The sequence below is a fragment of the Eulemur rufifrons genome, chromosome 28 (assembly GCF_041146395.1).
Source record: "Eulemur rufifrons isolate Redbay chromosome 28, OSU_ERuf_1, whole genome shotgun sequence".
NCBI classification, from domain to species: domain Eukaryota; kingdom Metazoa; phylum Chordata; class Mammalia; order Primates; family Lemuridae; genus Eulemur; species Eulemur rufifrons.
The window spans coordinates 45,082,953-45,105,574 of record NC_091010.1 but is presented as its reverse complement, the minus strand read 5'-3'; the positions used below and the strand labels follow the sequence as shown (position 1 = coordinate 45,105,574).

The 22,622-nt window shown below is 47.4% G+C and overlaps 3 protein-coding genes across 19 annotated transcripts in view; 2 read left to right on the top strand and 1 right to left on the bottom strand.

The window, feature by feature from the left end:
• The window catches only part of MMS19 (MMS19 homolog, cytosolic iron-sulfur assembly component), a 31,674-nt gene extending 27,155 nt beyond the window's left edge, over positions 1 to 4,519 (top strand). For 6 of the 8 annotated variants that reach the window (XM_069461201.1, XM_069461207.1, XM_069461208.1 and 3 more), the window contains 12 exons: positions 203 to 302; positions 1,062 to 1,164; positions 1,313 to 1,381; positions 1,609 to 1,735; positions 2,198 to 2,298; positions 2,445 to 2,501; positions 2,605 to 2,791; positions 3,097 to 3,179; positions 3,303 to 3,467; positions 3,548 to 3,607; positions 3,946 to 4,046; positions 4,124 to 4,519. In XM_069461201.1, coding sequence (XP_069317302.1) covers positions 203 to 302; positions 1,062 to 1,164; positions 1,313 to 1,381; positions 1,609 to 1,735; positions 2,198 to 2,298; positions 2,445 to 2,501; positions 2,605 to 2,791; positions 3,097 to 3,179; positions 3,303 to 3,467; positions 3,548 to 3,607; positions 3,946 to 4,046; positions 4,124 to 4,151 — 1,181 coding nt within the window. In that variant the 3' untranslated portion in view covers positions 4,152 to 4,519. The remainder of the gene's footprint in view (positions 1 to 202; positions 303 to 1,061; positions 1,165 to 1,312; positions 1,382 to 1,608; positions 1,736 to 2,197; positions 2,299 to 2,444; positions 2,502 to 2,604; positions 2,792 to 3,096; positions 3,180 to 3,302; positions 3,468 to 3,547; positions 3,608 to 3,945; positions 4,047 to 4,123) is intronic. The other 2 variants (XM_069461205.1, XM_069461209.1) reach the window with 1 other exon arrangement.
• Positions 4,520 to 4,738: 219 nt separating this feature from the next.
• ZDHHC16 (zinc finger DHHC-type palmitoyltransferase 16) lies at positions 4,739 to 15,699 on the bottom strand. 7 transcript variants are annotated; one of them, XM_069459867.1, is made up of 11 exons: positions 15,523 to 15,699; positions 10,329 to 10,576; positions 9,965 to 10,159; positions 9,730 to 9,818; positions 9,316 to 9,344; positions 8,611 to 8,744; positions 8,426 to 8,473; positions 7,470 to 7,555; positions 6,336 to 6,459; positions 6,049 to 6,119; positions 4,739 to 5,285 (listed from the first exon to the last, which is right to left on the bottom strand). In XM_069459867.1, the coding sequence occupies exons 2-11, from the start codon at positions 10,569 to 10,571 to the stop codon at positions 5,171 to 5,173; spliced, it is 1,134 nt and encodes a 377-aa protein (XP_069315968.1). In that variant the 5' UTR covers positions 10,572 to 10,576; positions 15,523 to 15,699; the 3' UTR covers positions 4,739 to 5,170. The 7 variants fall into 7 exon arrangements, with proteins under 7 accessions (XP_069315968.1, XP_069315969.1, XP_069315972.1 ...); XM_069459869.1 differs by having other exon boundaries at positions 4,751 to 5,285; positions 6,336 to 6,405; positions 15,523 to 15,675; XM_069459870.1 differs by having other exon boundaries at positions 5,190 to 5,285; positions 6,075 to 6,119; positions 15,523 to 15,675.
• Positions 15,700 to 15,907: 208 nt separating this feature from the next.
• EXOSC1 (exosome component 1) lies at positions 15,908 to 22,603 on the top strand. Of its 4 annotated transcripts, XM_069460553.1 has the most exons (8): positions 15,908 to 15,943; positions 16,050 to 16,165; positions 18,723 to 18,797; positions 20,211 to 20,299; positions 21,033 to 21,066; positions 21,569 to 21,619; positions 21,752 to 21,836; positions 22,130 to 22,603. In XM_069460553.1, exons 1-8 carry the CDS (start codon positions 15,913 to 15,915, stop codon positions 22,234 to 22,236), a joined length of 588 nt encoding a protein of 195 aa, XP_069316654.1. In that variant the 5' UTR covers positions 15,908 to 15,912; the 3' UTR covers positions 22,237 to 22,603. The 4 variants fall into 4 exon arrangements, with proteins under 4 accessions (XP_069316654.1, XP_069316655.1, XP_069316656.1 ...); XM_069460554.1 differs by lacking the exon at positions 18,723 to 18,797; XM_069460555.1 differs by lacking the exons at positions 21,569 to 21,619; positions 21,752 to 21,836 and having other exon boundaries at positions 21,033 to 21,073.
• The last annotated feature ends 19 nt before the right edge of the window (positions 22,604 to 22,622 follow it).

The window sequence follows — 22,622 nt, the reverse complement described above, 5'->3', positions numbered from 1 at the left end:
TAGCCCCAGGTTCGACCGCTCCTGTTTTTCTAGTGCCTGGCCATTTCTCAGGACTGCAGCACTACCAGAGGGTAGATTAAAAGCTGCTGCTGTTGTGGCTAGAGTCAGCCCCAGAATCACCACGACAGGACCTAATTATTTGGATCTTTGAACCATAGTCATGGGCTTGTGATTCTGTGTGTGTTTTGCTTTGGTTTGGCAGAGAAGGAGCCCTCAGTTCTGAGAAAAGTGCTGTTGGAGGATGAGGTCTTGGCTGCCATGGTATCTGTCATTGGTACTGCCACCACCCACCTAAGCCCTGAGTGAGTATAATCACGGATGTGGCTTAAACCCAGGGAGAAGGGTAGGATTCTTTGGAAGATGCAACGGATAGCTGCCTTGTCAGCTGTCCTTTTACCCACATTTAAATGTGGAGGCAGTGAATTGTTTTTATAAGATTTTCTGACAAAGCGAAAGGAAGGGGCTCTTGGTACCATGGACTATGGGGATGGGTGGGCCATGAGCCAGTGGGTTCTTAGCTACAGATGTGCGTAAGAATTACCTGTGAAGCATTTTAAAAACATACATTGACCCAGCCTGAACAAGAGCAAGACCCTGTCTCTGCTAAAAATAGAAAAAATTAGCCAGGTATGGTAGCTTGTACCTGTAGTCCCAGCTACTCAGGAGGCTGAGGTAGAAGGATCACATGAGCCCAGGAGTTTAAGGTTGTAGAGAGCTATGATGGTACCATTGCATTTTAGCCAGGGCGACAGAGTAAGGCTCTGTCTCAAAAAAAAAAAAAAAAAATGCACACACACGCGAGTTCTCTCACTAGATTGTAAGCTCCAAGAGAATAGGGATTTGATTTGTCTGGCTCACTGCTGTACCACCAGGGCCTAGAATGGGAATGGTTTCCTAACACATAATATGTGCCAAATTAATACTTATCAGATGTATGAATGATCAGGGCCTGTCCCATTGACTTGACCCTAATTGAACCCCAGGTTGAAAAGCACTGCTGTGGCAGGGAGGACTGCTTTAGAAACCTAGCTCCTTGATAATAACTAGTACTCTGCCCCCAGGTTAGCTGCCCAGAGTGTCGCCCGCATTGTGCCCCTCTTCTTGGATGGCAACGTCTCCTTTCTGCCTGAAAACAGCTTCCCAAGCAGATTCCAGCCATTCCAGGTGACAGTCTGATGGATCAGACTGGGGGGAGAATCTTGGAACTTGTGTCTTTCAAGCTTATTTTTTTAGGGCTAATATGGATGAGTAGAGGGGCAGACAAGCCTGTTGCTGGCTGGGCAGGCTTGATAGGGCCCTTCTTCCTTTATAGGACGGCCCTTCAGGGCAGAGGCGGCTGGTTGCACTCCTTATGGCCTTTGTCTGCTCCCTCCCTCGAAATGTAAGTAAGCACACAATTTAGGGAGTACCCTTGTTTAACCCTGACAGGGGAAGGTGGATCCCAGGTGACCTCTGGGCTGAAATTTGCCACAAACTCAGCTGATCTTTTACTTCCCCCACCGCAGAAGTTAGTTCTCATCCATCCTGGTCCCTGGTGCCACTTGGTACTGGGTATCTCTGGGCGTTCAGGTGTTCTCTGGGTCCATTTCATAGCCAGTTATTCCGTAGGTGGAAATCCCTCAGCTAAATCAACTCATGCGGGAACTTATGGAGCTGAGCTGCTGCCACAGCTGCCCCTTCTCCTCCACCGCTGCTGCCAAGTGCTTTGCAGGACTCCTCAACAAGCACCCTGCAGGTACGGGGAGGAGACGGGGTCAGAGCCTCCTGGGATCAACTACAGATGAAATCTTTAAAAAAAAAAAAAAAAAAGAGCTTGCTAATAACACAATAGGGCTTTAGCTGCTCAAACACTGTCCTGGAACAGCCCTTGCTCAAGACCAGAGTTGAGCAAAGCATTACTATACCTAAGAAGAGAAGGGACTATGAGGAGAATGCTCTATCTGGTTTCACCATCGTATTCCCTACTGTGGGGCTAAGATGGATAACTTTTTATTGGAAGTAGACAACCCTGTCTTTTCATAGGGCACCACCCCTGCATTTGGAGAACACCAGGCTCTCATGCTGGTGTCCTATGTGGACAAAATGATATTATCCCTTTGTAACAGCCCTCAGGGAGCTCTGTGCTTAAATTATTTACCTCCTCTGTTTTAAAGAAAAAATGTAGCCTGTGCATCAGCATTTCCTCACCCCTTTTCAGGGCAGCAGCTGGACGAACTCCTACAGCTGGCTGTGGACAAAGTGGAGGCTGGCCTGGGCTCTGGGCCCTGTCGTAGCCAGGCCTTCACATTGCTCCTCTGGGTAAGGAGTCAGAGTGGATTCTTGTTAGAGAGTAATGTCTGGCTAAGTGAAGATCCCCATCTGACCCTGAGCCAGAAGCATCTGCGTTTCAGGGTTCTGGGGTTTGAGTGTCATGCCCTGACTGCTCTCTGTCTCTCCAATTACAGGTAACAAAGGCCTTAGTGCTTAGGTACCATCCTCTCAGCTCCTGCCTTACAGCCCGGGTAAGTCCTTTTTGGAGACAGAAGAACCTAGGACCTAAACAGGAACTTCCCTGTTGATTCTGTTTCTCCCCTGATGCACCTGAAAGGCCCTCTTTTTCTCCAGCTCATGGGCCTCCTGAGTGATCCAGAACTAGGCCCAGCAGCAGCTGATGGCTTCTCACTGCTCATGTCTGACTGCACTGATGTGTTGACGCGTGCCGGCCACGCTGAAGTGCGGATCATGTTCCGCCAGCGGTTCTTCACAGATAATGTGCCTGCTTTGGTGCAGGGCTTCCATGCTGCTCCTCAAGGTGAGGAGAGTCTGACAGGCTACAAATATGTAGACCCCTCCTTTGCTTAGCCACATTGCCTAGAATAATTTAGGACCTGCGTGCTTTTTTTAGAGCTAAAGTATGGTCTGTCCTTGAAAGCTAAACTTGTAGATTATCCCACTTTTTCCTTTGATGGACATATCTTGCTTATTCTGAGCTTGAGGGGCTCTTTTTTCCCCACTTCTTTGTAGGCTGATATCTCAGCCTCATCGGAGATTGGAGGTGAATTCTCAAGCTATATGTCTAAGCCCAGTTTCTCCCCTAAGCTTTTCCATTTTTTACAGATGTGAAGCCAAACTACCTGAAGGGTCTGTCTCATGTACTTAACAGGCTGCCCAAGCCTGTGCTCTTGCCAGAGCTGCCCACAGTAAGTCCTGCAGTCAGAGCCCCACAAGGGAGAAGGCTGTGCTTCCCCAGCTGGGCTAGAAAGGGGAGGAGGGCCAGGATCATTACAGTGTGCTCATCCCCTGCCTTTCCCATTGCCTCTTAGCTCCTTTCCTTGCTGCTGGAGGCCCTGTCGTGCCCTGACTGTATTGTACAGCTCTCCACCCTCAGCTGCCTTCAGCCTCTTCTACTGGAAGCACCCCAAGTCATGAGTCTTCACATTGACACCCTCGTCACCAAGTTTCTGAACCTCAGCTCTAGCCCTTCCATGGTGTGTTGAGCCCCAGCAACTCATTTGGCACCAACATCTCTCCTCGGGTGTCCCCTGACCTCCTTATGGTTATGTTCCAGGCTGTCCGGATCGCCGCACTGCAGTGTATGCACGCGCTCACTCGCCTGCCCACCCCCGTGGTAAGTCCTCAGATATCCCTCCCTGGTCTGGGAATTTCTTAGAAAAGCTAGGTAAGTACCTTTCTACCTTAGTCAAGTGAGGTTAACCACTCTGCTATGGGATCGATATAAACTACAAGGTACAGGTAGGCCAGGATTTTTTCCTTAGACCCAGAATGGACCCAGTAGATCCTGACTACCATAGTAGAGTGGCCATCCTGCCACTTAGCATCCATTGGAATCACTAAAAAATAGAACACATTTTGCCTTCTTCAGAATATTAGTTGTATAGTCAGAGAAGTGGCACTTTGGGTTGCCTTGGATGAGCAAGGCTAAGATTATCTCCTCTGACTCCACAGCTGCTGCCGTACAAACCACAGGTGATCCGGGCCTTGGCCAAACCCCTGGATGACAAGAAGAGACTGGTGCGCAAGGAAGCAGTGTCAGCCAGAGGAGAGTGGTGAGTTTTTACATCGTGGGGAGAAATGGGGCTGAGATAAGCCTCACCACTGATGTTGCCAACATTTTTTGCTACAGGTTTCTGCTGGGGAGCCCTGGTAGCTGAGCCCTTGGTCCTGGCCTCGACTGTTCTAACAGACAATCTTACCTGGAATTACTAACTATCGAGCCATCTTGCCCAAGGCAGGGAGACCACTGGTCTCTGACTGCCTTTCCCACAGACGGCACAAATGCTGGGCCTGTGTCGCATGGCTGTGCAAGAAACATGGGAGTCCTGATTTCTAACGGATTGTGAAGTAACTGATTGTGAGACTACTTGTGTTTGAAGAAAGATCTAGGGTCATGGGACTCTTCCATTTATATACCAGAGAAGAGATATGCTGCTGAGGGGTGAATGCAGACGAGTGTGGCCCTGAGGACCAGGGCTGGTAGGGGTGTGTGTGCCTGCTGAAGAATAAAGATTTCTTTTGGTAATGGGGCTGACTGTCAGACATTTCCCCCACCCACATATGCCTCTGTAGCACATAACCAGAGTTATCATTGGCCTAAGCTAGAAGAATAGTAAGATAGGGACTAGCCAAGAATTCTTCTGGGCATAGGAGGCATGACCAAAACATCTACTCACTAGGCCATGACCTTGACTTTCCCCCTCCCTGCCCTACAGTGAGGCAAAGAGTGAGGCGCTGCATGTTGTTAAAAATCAAATACCTTTATTTTTGCTCCCTTCCGCAGCATCTGAGAAGTGGCAGTGACCTCAGCAGCAGGTCTGGTAACTCTGCCCTGTTGAGAAGCTGGGATCTCAGCTGTACCAGTCAGGTGTGTTCTCAGACAGCAAGTCTAAGAGGTGCTATAACCAGGAGGGGCCAGGGTCAGCACTGGGCAAGGCAGCAGCCTGACCCTACTCTGGGCCTGGAACTTCTGTTTGCCTGAGTAAAAGGAAGCCAGTCCTCAAATTTCTTCACGTTGTGTCTTCTACAGTGGCCACAAGGCTGTCCTTGAGTTGTCCCTGCATGGTACTCTGAGGCAGGCCCATTGGCTCTTTTTGATCACCGATTCCAAGAAAAGCTGCCCTTGGCCCAACGTAGGAAGCAGAATGAATGCTCAAGTTGTGGCTGACAGTCCAGCTCACACTGCCATCACAGAGGCTGAGTGAGCGGTCACCCAGGGAGGGGGCTCCCAGCTCATTCCATTCCCGTGCGGCAGGTGGCTAGAAGGTAACAGCACCCGGGTAAGCCAGTGCCTAAAAGAGAAGATAGAAATGTCTGAATTCCAAAAGTTCTTGGTCCTTCCTGATCCTCATTCCTCAACAAGCGTATATCAAGGTATCCTGAAGCTACCTTGGCGTCAATCACAAAGGTAACAAAAGTTCTAACTTCTTCTATTTTGTCCACTAAATGTACTCTCTGGTGCCCTGAAGGCCTTTAGAGGTTTCGAGCTAAACTTCTAAGGGACCACTGCCAGCACGGTGATTGGCAGGAGTGTAATGAGAAAGGGGGTGGGGATAGGGCAGAGGACTTAGAGTCATTGTATTGTTACTGCCTCGGTAACTGCAATGTGAAAATGGTTTTCCTTTGTCTCAGGCTGGCAGAGCTCCATTTATTGTCTTAGGACCTCTGTCACAAACAGATTACTTCAATCTCACAAACTACTGGCTTGAACTCCAGACACTGCCATACAAATGAGAGGCTACTGGTGGCCACTATGTCCTACACCTAGGGGTCCCTTCCTGAGAACCTTTGGATTCTACTGTAGTCATCTTGAAGTTTCATCTGTTACTTAGAACCACACAGTTTTGGCCTCAAACCTGTGTGGCTCAAATGAGCAATTATTGCTACTCCTAGAGTCTAGAACTGTGCTAAGATAGTAGCCACTAGCCACGTGTGGCTGTTTCAATTAGTGAAAATGAAATCAAATTAAAAACTGCTTGATCACAATAGTCACATTTCAAGTGTTCACAAGTACAGAACATCATGTTTGTCACAGAGCTCTGTATCTTTTTTTACCTTCCTGTGTCCACACCCAAGAATACCTTCCAGTTGTCCAAGCAGCCATAGTTGTAAGGATTCCTAAATACCTAGAGCCAAGAAAAACATACGTGTTTCTACAGACCTTCTCTACTTAATCCCCTCCTAATTTTTGAGACAAAATTGACTAAGCTACAGCTCAGGTAGGCAAGTTCTGGCCTTTTAAGATGCTTGCCCTAGTCAGCCCTGACCATGGCCTCCGTCTACAAGAGGGCAGGTTCAGTCACCCACCTGCCCAACCACCCCAAGCCCTCAACCTTACTCACTCTGCCCTTGGCCTGGAGCCGGTGTCTCTCCTTCTTATTGATGTGCCTTTCGATGCTAGTCTCACCCCGACTGATGAGAACAGCATGCCATATAGTTAGGGCACCCAGAGCAAGTGCCACGGAACTAAGAAAGAGAGGCAAAGATTGGTGGGTAGTTTCAAGAGGGCTGGAGGAAGTAGTTCTGAAATTGAGTTAACCTACAACAACTGGGTAGCAACCCCTCTGCCCAAGTCTTCCTCATTTCCCTACATGCATCCTAGGTGAACTTTTACTTCACTACATCTATAAACAGCATCAGCCAGGCACCGTGGCTCATGCCTATAATCCCAGCTACTCTGGAGACTAAGGAAGGGGTATCACTTGAGCCCAGGAGTTCCAGTCCAGCCTGGGCAACATAGTGAGAAAAATAGACCACACACAGTGGCTCGTGCCGGTAGTCCTAGCACTGGGGGGGGGGGGGGGGGGCTCAAGAGAGGATTGCTTGAGGTCAGAAGTGGGAAACATAGTGAGACCCTGTCTCTACAAAAAAAATAAAAATAATTAGCCAGGCATGGTGGTGTACACCTGTAGTCCCAGCTACTTGGAAGACTGAGGCAGGAGGATCACCTGAGCCCAGGAGTTTGACGCCACAGTGAGCTATGATCACACCGCTGTACTCCAGCCTGGGAGAAAGAGCAAGACCCTGTCTCACACCCGTGCTTGGGAGATAGTGGGGAGTAGTAAAAGCACTGGAGGTGGGAATGGGATGGCATGAAATTCAAATTCCAGCTCTACCATTCCTAGCTGTGTATCATGGAACACGTCACTCCACCCCTCTAATGTTCAGTTTTCCTCATCTATAAACACAGCCACCTGCCCTTTAGGTAGGTGCTGTGAGGATGAAATAAAAGAAGGAGTTTAATTTACCTTGCACATAACAAACATATGCTTTTATCCTTGTGCTTAGTGACAAGCAGTGGTAGTATTCTTAATGTTCCCTGGCCCAAAATGATGAAGAAAATTAAGTGCACATAAATTAGACCAGGTAAACAGTGGCAGTTCACTTAGGGATGGGTTCCTGCCTGTATGTGGACACCTAAAGGTTTTTCTGAAGCTGCCCCTCCCTTAAAACTATCAAAAATGAGAATTAAATACCTGCACAAGAACCAGAGGTAGACAAGACTCTTGTGAGTCATCCTTTCTTGAAAGGAGAAGGTGGGTGGTGGGGTCTGGTGATAAGTCTAGAAAAAGAAAAGAGCAAAGCCTGACTCATTTGCTCTGCTGATCTCTAGCAACTGCCACCAGAGCCCCCAGCATCTACAGGCAGAAGTGATGATCCAAACCCAGGCAGAGAAAATGGGGATAAAAGCCACAGAGGAGTCAGGGCAGCAGCCAGATGGGTGGACCAAGCCCTGCGGCAGCATCATGTGGACAAACACTGGGCAGAACAGGTCTGGACAAGATGGCAAAGCACAGGAGGAGCTGACCCTGAGCCTTCACGTTGACAACACCAATGGGGCTCCAGGGGAAGCCACTCCAATCCCCGGCTGGAACTCTGTGTGGCTATGTCCCCAAGAGAGACCAGACCACACCCAGAATGTACTGACTGGAGGGGGAGAACCCGGAGTTCCACTAAAGACTGCAAAAGGACAGCAGAGATATAATCATGAGCCCAAGATGTGCTCAGCAGATTAAAGAGTCCTAAAAGGCACTGGAGTAGCGGGGGTGAGGGTGATCCAGATGTGGATGGACCAGGAGCAAGGGATGATCAGACTGGCCCAGCCTGATCTCTGTCCCCTGGAACCCCATTACACAGACTAACATAAACTCGTTGCTGCTCAGGCCATCACCAAGGCAGAGTGCTTGCTCAGCCCAGAGAGAAGGTGATGGTGGGATACATAGCCGAAGACTGTCACACCAGGGACTTCCAGCTTGCCCTCGGGCCACTTAGTCTACCCACTGCAGACAGCCTCCCTGAACACTCCTGATCCCATCTACTGTGGCCTCGCAGCCAGCCTCTACAGCTAAACTAGCAGGTCGGTCCCAGTCGCCTGAGCAACTTACACCCCCAGGCCTGAGCAGCAGGAGGCAGTGGGGCAGGGACAGCCCACCTGGTTGGCAACCGCCTGTAGTTTGTTCTTGTCGAGCTGTTTCATTTTCTAAGGGGATGGAAAACAGTGCTGGTTATACTCTCAGGCCTCTGGAATGGGGGTGCTACCAGCCCATCCTTAGGGACAGGTTCCACACCCCACAGTTCTGCGCTATGGAGCTGCCCTGCTCCTAACAGTGAGCTCACCTCAATGGCAGCATAAGCCTCCCGGAAAAGGTCCCAGCTTCCATAGCTGCAGTAGACACAGCCCAGAGTCATGAAAAAGCAGAAAGAGAAGAAGTACCGATGATTATAGTGGCCCACGCAATTGTTCAGCCAGGCTGGTGGGAAAATGATTAAGGACAAGATCAAACACAATTTCAGGGGGCATCCAGGCTTATCTGGTTCATCTTTGGTTGATGGTGACATCACCCAAGCCTCGGGCGGCTTCTAGTCACCAAGAACTATTTTCCAAAGGCAGGAAAATATGGGACTGTTTTCCTAAGGTTGAGGTGAAAGTGTTCTAAGCTTTTTAGAGCCCTTAAGTCCCACCAGGAAATCATGGAAACTGAAATCCTACAGTAAAATGAATCTGCCAATACTTCAGCCTAGCTGGGGTTAGCCAGACATCTGTATGGGACAGCAGAAGGGGACCCATGGTTCCATCTGACACAACCAGTAGACCACAGAAGCCCAAATTTCTCTTCCCATCCAACAGCTGTTAGTACAACAGTCTACAGAAGAAGGAGCTGTTAGATGATTCCTTGCTCCAAGAAGGTATGTGCCCGAGTGCTTGTGAGCCTCCTGCTCCCCAAGGAGACGGTCAGCCCCACACCTCTTCTACCACCTCCTCATAAGCCCACTGCGCTCTGGAGCTAAAGGCCTCAGGCAGAAGAGAAGGCAAAAGGATACGGCAGTGATGATCCATCTTCAGCACACACCTGTGAGGGAGGGACACAGGCTCTGTTACGGTGGCCAAGATTCTTGAGATGTCAGTGCCAGTCCTTTCCTACAAGGCCCAGCATCCTGCTGAGGTGGAAAGGGCACAGACTTGAAGACAGCCAGGCCTGGCTTCAGACCCAGCTGTGTGGTTTATTGGCTGTATATTGGACAAGGTAACTCATCTTTCTGAACCCAGCTTCCATAAGCGGTAATAATGCCTAACTCACAGGCCCATCCTGAGAACAAGGTGTCAGGAGACGGCACATTGCCTGGAACATGACAGGTGCTTCATACATATCTTAGCAAACTTCAAGTCTAGGTTTTGCCCTAGGGCTACCGCAGAAGGGTCACAGCTGGGGTTCATAGAGAAAAGCCAAGACCCACCTATTGCAAATGCTGCAGTGGTGCGTTCGGGCTGGCTTAGGGTAAATGCACTTCTTACAGATGGAGACCGTGGCAATGTCATTCCTGCCCTGTGCAAAGGGAGAAGAGTGTCATGACAACTATGACAGGGCCAGTTCTGTATCTCAAATGACACTAAGGCACTCTCCCTCATTCCTGGGACTAGCTCCCATAGCCTCCAACTCTCCTCCTCCCCCATTCCCCTGTGGGGACCCACCTGGGGTGGGTACCCAGGCGGAGTGGTGATGGCCTGGTAGTAATGGAAGACAATGAGGATCAGATTCCAGTGACTATAGAAGAAATGCCAGCAGAGTCGTGGCACTGAGTAGGTTCGGAGGATGAGGGGCAGGACACACAGGTAGGCAATGGCCACAATGGAGCCCGTCAGCACAATCACCAGCACCACGAACACCTGTAGAAACCAGTGAGGTCAGGCAGACACAGTGAGACAGCTATATAGGTAGACTCAGGAATTTCCCTGTGGGTAGGGGCTGGCCTTCAAAACCTAGTGTGGGTCCATCAGAGACGTGTCCTTCTGCTCCCCCAAACACCCCTTTTCCTGTTCCCTGGGCATCACTCACCACCCCAAACCAGCGGATCACGTTGTCCACCAGCCAGTAGACAGGCTCAAAGGCAGCATCAACAGCGGTGTCACTGCCCCCAAAGGAGTTGTAGAGCAGGGAGCGCAGGCAGACCTTGCCGTAGCGCCAGCGCTGTACCAGGCCCCGGAGCAGAGGCGGGCAGCGGCGCCTGTAGCCCAGAAGCAGAAGCAGGCGCAGGCAGAGGCGGGCTGGGCCCAGCAGCAGGCTCCGCTGGCCCCTCATGACTCCTGGAAGAGCACAGCATTGTGAGAATCCAGCCGGAGTCCTGTCCCTCCCTACCCTACTAGTGGGAAGGCCCAGAGTACCCGCTTGGAGGGCAAAGACCTAAGACTGACACCCAGCTGTGAGAATTAGGAAGGTCACTGCACTTTTCCACAGACAGTCCAGTGCCAATGTCCCAACCACATTACTGGGGTAGGGACTGAAGGTTCTGAGCCTGCAATCGTATTTACATCACACCATGCAGGAGCACAGCAAATCTGCAAATCCAGGGATTTGCATGCCTAGGCGGGTATAGTGGCTCACACCTTAAATCCCAGCACTTTGGGAGGCTAAGGCGGGAGGATCACTTGAGGCCAAGGGTTCAAGACCAGCCTGAACAACATAGCTAGACCCCATCTCTACAAGAAACAGAAAAATCAAGCTGGGTATGGTAACTCACATCTGTAATCCTAGAACTGTGGGAGGCAAAGGTAGGAGGATCGCGTGAGACTAGGAGTTGGAGACTAGCCTGGCCAATAGTGAGGCCCCATCTCAAAAATAAATAAATAAATAAATTAGCTGGGTGTGGTGGTTCATGCCTGTAGTCCCAGCTACTTGGGAGGCTGAGGTAGGAGGATCCCTGGAGCCCAGGAATTTGAGGTTGCAGTGAGCTATGATGATGCCACCATACTATAGCCTGGGCAACAGAACAAGACCCTGTCTCAAAAAAAAAAAAAAGTACACCTAGAGCTAGAGCAAAGGGCCACCGTAGGAGGTGAGAGACAGGAAGCCCCAAACCAAAGCAGTCTTTGTTGTTGTCTGTGTAGACAGACCTTTGGGTGGAGCATGGACAAAGTTGCCCGCTCTGTCTCTGGGCATGGCCACTATAGCAGAGGTTTCCCAGGGTCTCCTGCCTGCCCTAACCCATTGCTGTACTTCCTAACAATTACTCTTCACCAAAGAGCAGGGGGGGGGAGTGAGTGCACAGCATGGGGATCCTGCACCTACATCTACGGTGCTATTTGAGTCTTGGCAAAGATACTCCTTGCTATTCCCTCTGGGCTGATGTTACAGGCCAGCAGACTTAACCTAGTAGCATGAGATTCCCTGTCTCCTGTCAGGACAGCCAGCCACCCCTTGCATGACATAAGATGCTTTGTCTCCAATTCCACTCCCAGCCCCAACCCAAGGATAAGGTAGCCAAGACAACTTCAGGTATTCAGAGCAGCACACCACAGGAAGGAGGCGCCAGCAGTGGAAGGGGGCCACCAACACGAAGACCTCAGGGCCTGCCCTCTCAGCCAAGAGTCTCTCCTGCCTTGTTCTAAGAAAGACACCCAAGAACCTCTGCAGCTGCTGCCCTTGGCCCCAAGATTCCCAACCAGTCTTCCCAGTTCTTTAGCCCTTTCATGGCTCCCCTGCAATGCCTCCATCTCCTCTCTGCAGTTTCTACCCCATCCAACAGCCATGGGAGGAGATACAGATGCCCTAAAATATTCCTTCGATGATAGTTTCATCATCAATTCTTTAAAGTCTCCTACCAGAAAAGAAATTATCTGATTTTCCCCAAGGCGGCCAGGGAGTGCTGCTTTGTCCTTGACAACTCCACTGACTTATTTAACAGGTAGCTCAAAACCCAGCAGAAACTGGAGGAGGCTGCTGCACTGTAGGGATGGTTTCAATTCAGTAACTGGAGCATGGTACTCTCCTTGCACCCTGGCTCAGCTTAGAAGGCCTTTCAAAGAAAACACTTAATTACCTCCTTCCACAAGCCCTGTAAGTCCTAAGGCTAAAAGAAACCCAGAAGACGAGGCCTACAGAGAAAGAGAAAAAAGACAATTCGGTAGAACTCAGCACCAGGATAAAGAACTTGGCCATTCCCATCACCTCCTAGGAAGCTAACAGAATTAAGGAGCAGTGTAGAAAAGAGAAGAAAAAAAAAAAACCTCAAACTTTTACCTCCTCTGAGTTGGACTTCTATTGTTTCAAACCATGATTTGGCTGGAAGCATGAATTTTCAAAATAGCAGACACCCACAGTCTAATGTTAAGAGTGGGACAAAACACTTCACCCCAGCAACAAATCTAGGTGACTTTTGGACTGTCCAAACCACTGTTCACTCCCTTCCTATGGCTACTGGAGAGTTTCCTATTTGCTAAAATACTTTTTAGAGCAAGCAACAGCATGCAAATCAGATGCATTCCTCATTTGTAATAAACTTGAATTATATGCCACCTTATCTCTCCTAGTCTTAAAATCAAAAAAAAATCCTCTTTCTCAGATTCTCCACTTTTCAGTTTCTTCTCAGCTACCTCCTGAATTTCTGAGCTCTACAGGAAATGCCTGCCTCAAGGACTAGAGTTACCAATTCCTTAGGGTCCTCTCTTTCGTCCCTAAGTAGTTCTGTGACCCTGGGCAAATCACTGAACCCTGCTGGGACTTGATCTTCTAATCTTCCCATTCAATGGGAGTGCAAGATTAAATGCTAAGGTTCCTTCTAGCTCTAACCCTGTATGATTCTATACACAGTCATCCCATAATGGGTGGGGGGGATTGGTTTCAGGACCCCCTGCAGATATCAAAAATCCACGGATGCTCAAGTCCTTGATAAAAAAAATGCCACAGTATTTGCATACAACTTGTGCACATCTTTCTATATACTTTAAAACATCTCTACATTACTTGTAATACCTAATACAATGTAAATGCCGTGTAAACAGTTATCATACATACAGTAAGTCCTCATTTAACGTCATCAATAGGTTCTTGGAAACCGGGACTTGAAGAGAAATGAAATGATGTGTAGAGCAAGTCCTCAAATAACATCACAATGCTGATGAGAAAAAAAAAATTGGTAGTTATACTCCATTTCGATTAAAGTCAGTTCCAAGAACCTATTGATGACATTAAGTGAGGACATACTGTATTGTTTCTATTTGTATTATTTTTTATTGTCATATTGTTATTATTTAATGTTGTTTTATCCCCAGAATATTTTCAATCTGAGCTTGGTTGAGTCCACGAATGAGGAACCCTTGGATATGGAGGGCCAACTGTACTTGGTAAGGTATAAATGAAATGTTTATAAAACACTTAGCACAAGGCCAGGTGCAGTGGCTCATGCCTATAATCCCAGCACTCTGGGAGGCCGAAGCAGGAGAATTGCTTGAGCCCAGGAGTTTGAGGTTGCAGTGAACTATCATGACACCACTGCACTCCAGCCTGGGCAACAGAGTGAGACTTTGTCTCAAAAATAAAAAATAAAATAAAAAAATAAAGCACTTAGCACAATACCTGGCTCATGGAAGTACTCAATAAATGCTTGTTGAATGAATGACCTGGAGGGATGCAGAAGTGGGAAGGCGGGTCAGATGTCTATCTGTCCTACACATACCAGCAAGGACACTCCTGCCAATTGATAACACTAAATAAGTGTCTGCTGCTATCATTCTTCCTGATTAATAAAGAGAGAAATAGAAACTGTTATTAGAATCATTGCCCTTAGGAGCTAGAAGTCATTTTAGAAAACAAGTCCAACCAGCCTAAACACGTAAACAGAAAGCTTGCCAGGCAAGGTGGTTCATGCTGTAGTCCTGGCACTCTGGGAGGTGGGAGGATCGCTTGAGGTCAGGAGTTTGAGACCAGCCTGGGCAAAAGTGAGACCCCATCTCTACTAAAAATAGAAAAAATCAGCAGGGCATGGTGGCACATGTCTATAGTCCCAGCTGCTTGGGAGACTGAGGCAGGAGGATCACCTGAGTCTAGGAGTTTGAGGCTGCAGTGAGCTGTGATGATGCCACCGCACTCTACCCAGGGCAGCAACAGAGCAAGACTCTTGTCTCAAAAAAAAAAAAAGCTTGCAGATGCACAGATACAGACCAGATTTGAGTGAACAAAGTCCAAAACCAGGCCAGGCCCTCTCCCCTTTAGTTAGTGGGGAGCAGGGCAGGGTGGAGTATGGGGATGCCAGGGGAAAGATATATGTAATAAATGGGCTACAACTAAACATACAGACTTTCTGAAAACTGAGGTAACACAAAATTCAAAAAATTATGTGTGTGGGGAGGGGGGAGGGCAGTTATCTCGGTGATTAGGGAGGAAAGAGAGCAAAGCATAGTTTTACTATCACCCCAAGCACAAGCCCTGAGTACTTGGATTCCTCAGTAGTAGCCACAAACCGTGGTGGCCATCTGCCACCAGATTAGATGAGATTGCAGGCCACAGCACACACCTCCTCTTCCCAAGGTTCTAAGTCACCATCTGTTTCCCTAAGGGAAACCTGACTGGGAAGGAAGGGAGAAAAGACAGGGAGGGACAGATTGCAAAACCACCAGAAGTTAAATGAATTGAGAGCAAAGTCGTGGCAAATCTCATCTGGACAAAAAATGCTGCTCTCAGGATTTTACAATCTCGAGCAGGAGATGTCAGTTATCAGTAAAGAGCAGCATTTTATCCACGTGCAGACTTCCCTTCCCGGCTAACATGCTGAAAAGAAAAAGAGCAGCAGCTTTATCACGGGGCTGCTCATCTTTGGATGAGGGCCCCACGCAACTAGAGCACCGCTTAAGAGGATCCGACTGCAGGAGTGGAGCTGCAGTTACAAAAACCGGGAAAAGGCTTTATTTCTCAATGAGGGCGGCGCGGTCAAACTGCGATGGATTGGAAGTCAAAAAACTTGGGTTCCGGTTTGGGCTGTATCTTAAACTATCTCCGAGACTTTGGACAAGTCACGTCCTGTCTCTGGATCTGAGTTTCCAGACCTGTGAAATGGGCGGGTTAGGTTGATTGACCTCGGTCCTGCTCTGCCCGTTACAGCTGCCCAGCGAGCGCGCTTTGCCTGAGAAGGGCACGGCCCCGCAGGGCGGGGCGAAGAGAGAGCAGGAACCCGGACTCGCGACAAGGCCCCGGGGTAGTACCCAACCCTAGAAAAAGGGACTAGGATGGGGAGCGGGAACCGCGGCTCCGCCCTTACCTGCCGCCTGCTGATTCCCCAGTCAGCCAAATCGAGCTCCGCAGCCTCTGCCGACGCTCACTGCCACCCCGTCCTGCTCGGCGCCCGGGCCGGGCCCGGCTCAATCTGACCCACCATCGTCCGCCTCCCGCAGCGCCAGCCAGCGCACCGGGACCCGCCGGCAACCCATCCTCGACCTCAGGCGCAAGCGCAAGCGCAGGAGCGCCGGAGTTCCGCCTCCGGACTTGTCCGGGGGAAACCTGGGAAGTGGAGTTTACCCTGGAGGAGTAGCTCCCACGCACACGTGGCAAATTACGCCAATTAGCGCACTTCTTACTGCGGAACTGCGCCTGGATTTGGCCAATGAGAAGACGGCTTCGTTTTCATCCGGGCTTTAGGACGGTGGCAGGCATGGCGCCACCCGTGAGATACTGCATCCCTGGTAAGTGAGCCGTTCCCGTACAGAGTCCTGGATAGGGACAGAGGCTAGAAGGCTGCGTGGCCAACAGCTTCTGCGGACCCGTCCTGATGCAGCGTGTTTTTTGCAGGCGAACGTCTGTGTAATTTGGAGGAGGGCAGCCCGGGCAGCGGCACCTACACCCGGCACGGTTACATCTTTTCGTCGCTTGCCGGCTGCCTGACGAAGAGCAGCGAGAACGGCTCGGTAAAAAGAGCGGCTTCCCATCTTTTCTGTTTTTCTCTTAGGCTGCTCTTGAGTTCTGGTCCTTAGGCATCTCCTCGGTAGAACAATGTGGCCTCTTAGTTTCTTCCAGCTTTGATCGCCGCTGCTGTGCACGTAGCCACCACACACCATTTGTGTGGCTCTCGCTTGGTTGTGGGGCTGACACTCGGGGAGGGAGGATAGGACAAAAGCAGATGTGAACCGAGCGTAACCCAGCCTAGCCCAGCAGTGAGCTGAGTCTTGTCTGAATGTCGCCTGCTTCTCCGGCTTTATCTAGCTAGCGCCACTGTCTCCACCTCACTGACTGCAATCTACTTATATTGGCTTCTTTCATTGTTGCTAATGCGCTAATCTCTCCCCTGCCACAGAGCCTTTGTGCACATGCCATCTATGTGGAACGCGCTCCTTTATCTTCCTTAGCCTATTTAATTCTTGCTTCCTACTAGTGTTAAGGTGTCAAGTCCATACTCGGGCGAGAAAGATTTGTCAAAGTTTAGGACAGATAGAAGTGCAAAGTTTTGATTCAGTACAGTGCCAGAAATAGAGGCACTGGCCCTGAAGCCAAACGACTCTGACTCTTTATTAGGGAAGGGGCGGGATGGGGGGAGGTTATGACTGTGGCCCAATTAGCAGAAGACAGCTGAGAAACTGCTGTGTTGGCTTTTTCGGTTTCTCATGTAGCAGATTGATAGCAGAAATTAGTTTCTTTCTTCTTGATAGCGGGAGGCATCTGGTACTGTCTCTTCTTGAGGAAGCGGGGGAAGTTGGCACTCCCACTGTCTGCTCGGGAACTTTTTCAAGGCTGCTTAAACAATACTCAAAAAAACCTTTTTACAGGCAGTGAATTTTGATGACGGTCCATCAGACAGTCTACCCTTTCCCAGAAATTTACTTTCTTTTTGAAATTTGGATTGACCAGCTCTGACAAATGTTAATGAGGATTTATACCTTTTTTTGTCTGCTCAGCTTCTTTTAATTGCTAGGTAAACATCTCTGTAGGAGAGATATTCATGTTACTAACCTTAGAGGCAGGGTTTATGCTACTCTAAGTGGCTGCCAGTTAGACATACTTTCTTGTTAGCCCATTAGTAAGACCATTCTTGCAACTAGATAGCCTCTCCACTATCACTTTCTTAGACAAGCCCTTTTTGGCCCACTAGTTAAGGAAAGGAGTTTTGTGAGGTTTTTGTTTGTTTTGTTAAACACTAGCAAAGAGCTCTATTCTTTTCCTTCCAGTCACTTATTTCAGCGTATAATTAAATGTTCAGTTATGTGTTTCCCACTAGACTCTTCCCCTACTTGACTCTAAGTTCCATGAAAGCAGGCCCCACCACTATATCATCAGCATTTAGCACAAGGCAGCTGCTCAAGAAATGTTTGTTGAATGTGTGAGTAATACTATCCTTTCTAGTCCCAGAAGTTGATCCAGGATTAGCTCAGGATCAGATAAGCACTCTTTGAAGGAGCAGCTTAAAGGCAGGTAGCACAATGAAAGAGGATGCAGAATTAGAACACAGGTACTGCTAACTGGACCTTGATTCTGCTTTGGGTAAGAAACTTAAGCTCTCTCATCTTCCTCATCTATAAAATGAAGAACTCTCTATTCAATAATTTTTGCAAATGTCCTTGCATTCTTAAGTTTGTTCATTTCATAGGTATCTCTTGAGCATTTTCATGTGTCAGGAACAGTGCTGACCTCTGGGGATATAGTAATAAGCCAAATACACTTGGTTTCTGCTATCAAGGGGCACAAACACAATTGTATAAACACATAAATGCTCAAATGACTGTATGGGTACAAATGTGAGGACTGCTTTGAAAAAATATTACTGGGTACCATGAGAACATGTGGCAAACCCACCCTAGTCAGTAGAATTGACACTTACATTGAATCATCTAGAGGATAAATAAGATTGGGTGGGTGGAGAGAGTGCTTTTCTGGCAGAAAGAACAGTTTGAACAGAGATCCTGAAGTGAGCAGAATTCAGTACATTGGGGAAACTGAAAGAAGGCCAGGAGAGCTGAAGCATAGGGAGCAAGGGAGAGACTGATAAAAGATGAGGCTCAAAATATCTATCTTAGACCAACAGCCAATACCATACTCAACTCTGTAATTCTTCCCTTAAAATAGAAGAAAACAAGTATGGCCACTATTATATAACATTTAATTGGAAATTCTAGCATGTGCAATAAAATAAACAGAAAGAAGCGATATAACCTTGGGGGAAAGAGTCAAATTATCCACGATTACAGGCAGTATGGTTGTATACCAAGAAAGTCCAAGAGAATCACTTAAAAACTTACTAGAATTCATCTGGAATGGTTAGATTATATCTGTAGCAGCATTCTTCCTGTGGCCCCTTGGTCCTCCGATTTCCTAAAATGTCTAAAGCCCCCTGCTCTGGGCTGTAAATGAATCCATATTTCATGTGCACCATATTCCACTGTGCACTGAAGCATTCCTATATTACTCTCAAGCTACACATACCTTTATCCAAGGCCCAGCCAGGACATTCATTGTTTATTTTTCTCTCTGTAGCTTCCTGTGGTGTCTGTGATGAGAGAAACAGAGTCCCAATTACTGCCAGATGTGGGAGCTATTGTAACCTGTAAGGTAAATTGAGCCTAACCTCCATGCTTAGAATACCTGCCCATTCAATGCTAAAATCATGGTCATTCTAGAACTGTAGTGTCTGATATGGTAGCCACAAGCCATATATGGCTACCTAAGTTTAAATTAAACAGATAGCTGGGCATGATGAAATGCACCTGTAGTCGTAGTACTTGGGAGGTGGAGGTAGGAGGATCCCTGGAGCCCAGGAACTTGAGGCTGCAGTGAGCCATGATCAAGCCACTGTACTCACTGGGCAACAGTGAGACCCTGTCTCCGAAAAAAGAAAATTAATTAATTAAACAGCATTAAAAATTCATTTCTTCAGCCACACTAGCCATATTTCAAGTGCTCAGTAACTGCTTGTGGCTAGTGGCTGCTATATTGGTCAGCACATGGTATTTTTATCATCGCAGAAAGTTTTGCTGGACTGTGCTAGTCTAGAGATTTCTAGGGTAATGATTAAGGTAGCCAAGTTCAGGCATGCATAGTTCTTTCACTGAGCTAGTTCCCTGAGTATGTAGTTTCTGGCTGTGTCTAGGAAGCAGGAGTGCCAAAGGGTGATAAGGCGGATGACTTTTGAACATCTGAAGCCAATACCTTTTTCTGCAAAGAAAAAAAGACTTTATTTTCTAGCATTCCTGTTAAAGTCTTATAGGATATTTCAGGGGAGGTACAAGTTGATGCTATACTGATCACTAATTGTAACACATCAGTACTCCCTGCCCATCCCCACCCACTGCCAGGTTAAATTAACGCACAGTTCTTAGTTTCTGTCTTTATAAATTACTCCAGCAGTTTATAAAATTATTCCATAAAAATCTATGTGTTATTCTGAAAATACTGTAGAGGCAGGGATCCAAATATTATATAGCTGCTGAAATACAGATTTAGATTCCATCCGCCATATAGCCCTCTTAGTAAGATCTGTTGAAGGTTTAGATTTGCTACCATGCCCAGTGTCTATATATGTTAGATTTCTACACTTTAAAAAATCTATACTTAGGGGCCAGACACAGTGGCTCATACCTGTAATCCCAGCACTTTGGGAGGCCAAGGTGGGAGGATCGCTTGACCAGGAGTTCAAAACCAGCCTGGGCAACATAGCAAGATACTGCCTCTACAAAAAAGAATTAGCCAGGTGCGGTGGCACGCACCTGTAATCCTAGCTACTCAGAAGGCTCAGGCAGGAGGATTGCTTGAGCCCAGGAATTTGAGGTTATGGTGAGCTATATTATTACACTACTGCACTTCAGCCTGGGCAACAGAATAAGACCCTGTCTCAAAAAAAAAAAAAAAAAAAACAAACTAAGTAGTGTTGCATGGACTAAAGTCCTAGTAATTCCTAGTGTATTGCTGCCTCCTTAAACTGGCAACTGTTAATACTCTGATGCTGATCTTCTCTCTCTTCCACAGGTCTCTAGCATCCACTCACGCTTTGCTAAAGTACATATCCTATATGTGGGGTCCACACCACTTAAGAACTCTTTTCGAGGAACTATCCGGTAAGAAGTACACTTGTCTTCACATTTGTCTCGGCACCTAGAATGAGACTAGGATAGACAGGGAGATTGGCATTTTTAGAAACAGTTACAACTCCTCCTGCCTATTTTTGTCTGTTCTTTGTGCTTTGATTCTCCCCTAGTAGTAGCCAAAGAGAAGGTTATCCGATCTAGGACAAAAGGAAAATACTAATAAGAGAGGGTTTAAAAATAAAGTAAGAAGAATTGAGTGAAGATTAGCAGTGTCAGAATGATTCAGACCAAACAAAGTAGAAGGAAGTACCTTTTTTTCTTGAATTTAATATAGATTAAACCCAAAGGCTGTAAGACATTGAAGAGGTTTGTGGGTGAAATGGTAGATTATTTCCCTGTGGATTCTTTGAGCGAGGACAAAGAATTCTTGTGAGCCAGATACTTTAACTTTTGAGACCTTTTCCACCTCAGGATTCAGTGTGGCTCTACAGTGCTTCTGTTCAAGTTCTTCTGAGGAGTAAAGCTCCTTGTCCTTTCCTGCCAAATCTGATCTAACGTTCTCTAGTCAGAGATATTGATACTGCTGTTCTGTATGGTCTGAGGATGCTTCTCCGTCCTGTTTCTCTGGGTGGCAGCTACATCCCGATTGTGATTTGTTCTGTCTACTCTTGTAGATCTTTATCTACTGGGAATCTGCAGGATAATTCTTTCTCACAGATAATTAATATTTCTGTTAATTCTTTTTTTTTTTTTTTTTTAATAGCAAAGAAGATGTCCGAGCAACTGAAAAAGACAAGGTTGTTGGTTGGTTCTTTTTTTCTTTTTAATGGCTCCAGGAATCTCAATCCTTTAAAAGTATTATCTCAACGAATTTCAAAGGTCCATGGGAATGTTGAGTGCAAGAAGTTTAAATTTCCTGCTATAAAGTATGGACTTTACCTCACTGTCCCTTTCCTCTCCGTACGATTTTTGTTCATTCTGATACCAAAGGAGAGCTAGTGTATTCTTTGCCTTTGAATCTGGGTATTTATTCATTGCTATCCCCTCAGACTTACTTGACCCTTTTAAGAGCTAACTATAGTACCTTATGTCCAAGTCAGATGCCTGATGGGGTTACTGAATTGAAAATCTTTCATTTATGTGGTAATACTCTAGGAGCAGTAAAAGTTGACTGAGTTGAGTGATGATGATTTCTACCTTCTGGGATTAGAGAGTACACTGGCTCTACCAGAGGGGTTAATGGTTTCATGTAGACCCAATCTAGAGCTTTCACTGAACATTCCTGTTCTTTCTTCACAGGTTGAAATTTATAAGAGTTTCCGCCCAGGTGACATTGTCTTGGCCAAAGTGGTATCCTTTATTCCCAGGTGACTTCTGGTTCCTTGTCAAAAGAAGAAATGGAAGTAGAGAAACAACTCAAGTGGCTAAGGGGGGAGGACTTACAATTTTCCTCTTTTTCCTTCACCAATGTTATGCGCCTAGATCTCCCTCGGTGATGCACAGTCCAACTACTTGCTGACCACTGCCGAAAACGAGCTAGGAGTGGTGGTAGCCCACAGTGAGTCAGGTGAGTTGCTCCATACCTCCACATGCTCACTTTCCCTGGGAGCTAGGATTTGGGATTAATCTGTTGTTCTCCCTGGTTTCCCTTATGTAGACACTACTGAGATTGGAATGATTCTTACAGAAATCTAAGGAAATGGGACTCACTCCATAAGTCAGTGGAATAAACAAGGTGTTTCTTTGTGAGATCAGGTTCACGAGGTAGCTTGGCACTTCAGTTTCCCACCCAGCTGGAAAGAGAAGGCTCTCAGGCAAATCTTTGGGGTCCCAGCTCCAGCACCTGCTCTTCCCTTCCAGGTGTCCAGATGGTTCCCATCAGCTGGTGTGAGATGCAGTGCCCTAAGACCCACATTAAAGAGTTCCGGAAAGTGGCCCGAGTACAGCCTGAATTCTTGCAGACCTAGGAAGCCACATTTTACCCCGTGGAGGGGAGTAAGCTGTTTGCAAGAGTACAAATGTGAAAACAACATCAAGATGCCACTGTCTTTATTGAAACACCTGAGGTCAGCCAGCAACCACCTCTAGAAGAATCTGCCAGAAACTTACTCAGTAGATGGAGCATTTTTCTTGCCAACCTTTCAGTGGACTTCATTCTCTTGAATGATAACAACTTCTCTTTTGGAGGCACCAGCAGCAAAACTGTGTGATTTCGGAAATAGCTTATTCCTTTTGACAGTCCTTATAAATGCGTATTTTTGCTGTGACAAAGAAAACTTTTTTACTAAAAGGATTTTGTGGTTTCTGTTGTCTTGAGTAGGGAAAGGCATCTGAATGGTGTCATGACGTAGAA